We start from the raw sequence: 4,755 nt of genomic DNA on the forward strand, positions 1-4,755 counted from the left end.
AAAAGCTTTAATCATGCAAAACAAGCATATATCAGATAGTATAACAAATGCTATACTAATAAAAGATTCTCCCTTAGCAATCTTATTCTTATTTTAGCTAAACATTTATACTAAAAAAGCATTAATAATAAACTAATAAATAAATACCTTAGCTCTTTTCGAGTGCTGAAGATTGTAAAAGCACATGAACTAGCATACAAGCTCGAATTGCTAGCGAAATACAAGATTTACAATATCTTTCCAATTGTAGCTCTAAAGAACTTTAATAAACGAGATGAAGAAGAGCTTGAGATGCACTCTGATATCAATCTCAAGAAAGAAATGCATTGGAAGATAAAAGCTATTCTAGCATACCGAGAGCTATCTAGAAACTGCTAATTTCTCATACATTGAAAGAAATATAGCAGCAATGAGAATTTATAGGAACTATAAGCATTTATTGATAACGAACTATTGATTAAAGAATACAAGGTATAGTTGAAGCAATAACAATGCAGTACAGAAGCTGCTTGGTTTTCGATTGGAAAACTAAAAACTCTTATATAGCTTATTCATTCGAAGAGTTAGCAATGCTTCTGCATTGTAGCAATTAGTGCTAGTTATTTTCTATACTGTAAAAGCATGCTTATTCATTCAGAGTTTTTAAAGAGATTACTCTTCCTCTTCGAGAGCTGCTTTAGAAGGCTTGCAAGCTGCTTCAGCTAGCATCTCCAGAGCGCTAATACTGCGCTAAAGCAGCAACATCAACTCTCTGCTTATAACAGGAGCAGAAGATATGCTGACTACTGGCGCAGAAGCAGCGCTTATAGAGCGCACTAGCTAAAGAATACTCTGCAAGTTCTTATTGATTAGCTCTTAATCAAAGAAGCAAGCATTATTCAGAGCTAAACCCGCTTCGTAAGAAAGCTATAATGGCTTGTAAGCAGCGCGAAAGACAAGAGGAAGCAGAGATAATACTATTTACAAGCTAGCAGAAGTGATTGCTGCAAGCATACCGAAAATAATGAGCACTGAAGCTTATAACAAATTAATATAAGAATTTGTAAAGCAAGGAAACTAGCGCATCTAATTGATCCCAGCATTAGATTTCAGGCTTCTGAATATAGCAATGCATGTACTTCTAGCATCAGCTAGCAGAGGAATGTACTGTATCTGATTCCTTGGGAACCTTCTTCCTCTTAATAGCTTAGCAATGTTAGCGCAGCGCTGTATATACGATATATATGAATACTTACGGAAGCTATAGGAGTGATAGGAGGCGGAGCCTTCGGAGCAGGAGTTTCGGGAGACTTGAGGAGAGGCGAGAGAGAGAGCGAGGGCAAGGGAGAAGCTCTCTTGCGCTTCTTGCTGGCAGAAGCCTTGCAGCTATCACGCTGACCGCTGCAGCGGCTATAAGAAGGAGAGGATGCAGGAGCAGCGGGGGCGCTCAAGAGCAAAGAGTGGCGAGGAGGGGGCACTGCATCAACAGCGCTGGAGGAAGCATTGCTAGCTTCCGAGGCCTCAGGGGCGATCTAACTCTCAGAAACCTCAGGAGCTGGCGCAGCTTCCTCAGATGCATTAATAATAGTAAAAGGAGATATCTGCAATAAATCAGCTTCTATACAATGCTTCAGAGAATAGGGATATATATACTATGCTATTGCTGCTATTATTGTTATTATTGCTGCTGCTGCTGTAGTAGCTGAGGAAAGGGAAAAACAGAAAAAGAAGGGAATTCAGATGCAAGAGCGAAATAGAAAGCAATAGTACCTTACTAGCGCATGCATTCCAAGCAATCCTATTATCTAGCTCTAGAAGCTATTCCGAGATTATAGTAGTATGAATGATTGCGCTAAGCTGCACAGTCTTCGTAACTACGCTGCATCTGCACTGCGCTAGCGCTAAAGCAATTTTTACAATATCATATAACTTATTAGCAGAGAAAAACTTAGCTCTCTAGAGCAAAGCTGTAATGAGCACTGCAGCAATCCGAAGATTCCTAAGTACACGAAGAGGTTTATGCTAACAAGAGTGGTATCAAAGTATCAAATCCTTGAATACGGAACCGTACAAGTCTTAATAAGCGATGCAAGTATTCACTGCCTTTGGAGCTATCAGAGTAGAGAGTAATCTGATACTTAGATTGATAACTGAAGAACTATCTGAAGGAAATCTATCTAATAGTAAGAAATGTGAATCTTTATATACCTAGTTCTTCAGTCCCTTGCTTGCTGGTGATCATCCTAGATCATCACCGATCATTCCGAATCACTACTGATCACTGAGCGCTGGTGATCACTAGTGATCATCCTATTATCTGATTAGTTGGCTTATAATCCTAATCCTGAGTTATGTAATCCTTGTGGATTATTCGATGTTGAGTTATAATACCTGGTTCTTGTTTGCTTGTAATCTGTTTCCATGATCTGCATATTGAATGAGTTATAATATCATCTCCTTTCTATTAGTTGTTGTTCTCAATAATCTTCTGTAAGTATTCGGCAAGTTCTTCGTATGCGTGGTTATGCTTTTCTAATCGAGATGTTGAACAGAATCTTAAATTCTCGTGTTAGCAAATCTTCTTCTGATGCTTTCGTTACTTTCTCGAAGCTGCATCTTCGTTATCTCGAGCGTTATTCGTATATTGAGTTTACTAGCTACGAAGTTATGCTGTGCTTATTGTATCTGAAGGAGGGGGTGCAATGCAAGATGGTGGATGGAGTTAAGAGCTGTTCTCAGTATATGAAATGAGGTTGTTCCTGTGATGCTGGTCGAATTTCTATGTCTTCTCGTGAGCCTTCTCTTTCCCCTTTCTTAGTTCTTGCTGATGGTACTGCTTTAGTATCTCGTATTACTGATGAGTTGGTTCGTTTGGATGGTAGGGAGGTAGAGGAGGAGGAGCGTTTGTTGAAGCGTTAGCGAGAGCTAGCGGATGCTCAGGCCCGTTTGTCGGAATCTTTGGGTTGCTTGTTCTGCCTGAAAAAGCAACAATGCTTTCTTCAGGAAAAGGGGATAAAACTGGTAAATGAAGGTTTAGAAGAGGAGGAGCGTAAGCGTGTGTTTGCTGAGGTTCGGGCTGTGATCTCCATGAAGCTTGTGATAGTTGAGGAATCGGCTGCGGTGGCTGGGGATTCTTCTTTCGAAGTTTTTGATTGGAATTCTGTGGATGTGGGGAATGGTGTGGTAGATTGGTCTGGGTTTTTGGATGAGATGGTGAGCTCTGAGTTCCTTTCCGAGCTGAAGCGATTGTCTTAGGTGCTGGCTTTCCTTTTCCAATATTCAGCTACCTTTTCCTGAGCGTTTTCGATGTTCTTCCGTGATTCTCATGAGTTTTCGCTTGCTGAATAGCCTTTCCATTTGATAAGATATTCCCTTGTGCTGTTTATATCTCTATGCTTGAGAATCTTCTCTATCTTATACTCTAGTTCGTTGTTTTCTACTTCTGCTGTATTGTTCGCTAATATTTCCTGTGCTACTAGTTCTAGCAATGAGATATGGAAAACTGAATGTATCCTCATCCTGTAGAATAATACTAATTCGTAATTAACCGAAGAAATCTATTGCAAAATTTTGAATAATCCTAACTTCTTATGATTGAGCTTGCTGCTGGATTTGATTGTTTTGATGTTTTTCCGAAGTAGATAGACTTTATCTCCTTTCTGTAGGATTAGTTTCTCAATTCTTTTGGAGTTTGCATATTGCATTATTTGTTCTTGAATGAATTATAATTCTAATTAAAGTTCCTTCTAAACTTTCTTAATCTTCTTAACTCTTTTGTTTGCAGTTTCTATATCTGCTTCTAATAATACCTTATAATAAGCTATTGAATTATATTCATAAAGTATAAAGAATAGCAATTGCTTTATTATGCTTGTATCTGCGCTATTATAAGCGAACTGTGCAAGAAGTAATAGATTAATTCAGTTATTCTGTTTCTAGTTGATATAGTATTGTAGATACTGTTTAACAATCTGATTTATTCTTTCTGTCTGTTCATCTGTTTGCAGATGAAATGCTATAGATATTCTGTAATATATTCCAAGCTGTTTTATAAGCAAAGTTCAAAACTTTGAATTGAACTTTCTGTTTCTATTGGAGATTACTTCTTCTAGCATGCTATGATTAGCAATGATTATTCTGAGAAATGTATATACAAGTTTCTCTGCTATACTGCTTTTCTTGTAGAAGAGAAAATAAGCATACTTGCTCAGTTTGCAAACTATTACTAGAATGCTATTGTATTATATCTTAATTAAGAGTTCTTGTAAGAAGAATAGCTTGATGATAAAGTCTAGACTAATGAATTGCTAAATAGTTATAAGTACTAGTAAGGAGTGCAATAGTTTGTAAGGCTTGTATTTTTCTGCTTTATTCTTTTTGCAGCTATTATATTGTTATAAGATGTTTTCAATTCTTTTTCTAAAATCTAATAGATTTCAGTATTTCTTGATGCATTTATAGATTGCTCTAATTCTCTAATGTTTGTATGCTAGTATACTGTATATATTCTTGATATAGTTGTTTTGTTCATTCAGAGTTATTAATTCTGAATTCCTTTCTGAGAATCCGATTCTGAGAGCAGCATTCAGTTCTTTATATATATTGATAAGATTTTCTGATTCATTCTGAGTAAAGATATTCTATATATCCGAGGAATCTGCGTTTCAATAGTCTGATCTTCTGCTAAGAGCATCTGCTTATTCATTCTCTGAGCTTTTATAGTATACAATCTTGAAGTCGAACTGTAAGAGAAATTCTGCTTATCTGATTTGTTGT

The 4,755-nt window shown here is 37.0% G+C and overlaps 1 protein-coding gene across 1 annotated transcript; it reads right to left on the reverse strand.

Annotated features, from left to right (window-relative positions):
• Positions 1-3,536: 3,536 nt before the first annotated feature.
• M406DRAFT_262677 (uncharacterized protein) lies at positions 3,537-3,701 on the reverse strand (the record flags this gene model as incomplete). Its single annotated transcript, XM_040917527.1, has 1 exon — positions 3,537-3,701. A coding segment is annotated over one exon (165 nt), but the record flags the coding sequence as incomplete, so codon positions are not given.
• Positions 3,702-4,755: the final 1,054 nt, after the last annotated feature.

This window comes from Cryphonectria parasitica (assembly GCF_011745365.1).
Source record: "Cryphonectria parasitica EP155 unplaced genomic scaffold M406scaffold_6, whole genome shotgun sequence".
NCBI classification, from domain to species: Eukaryota; Fungi; Ascomycota; class Sordariomycetes; order Diaporthales; family Cryphonectriaceae; genus Cryphonectria; species Cryphonectria parasitica.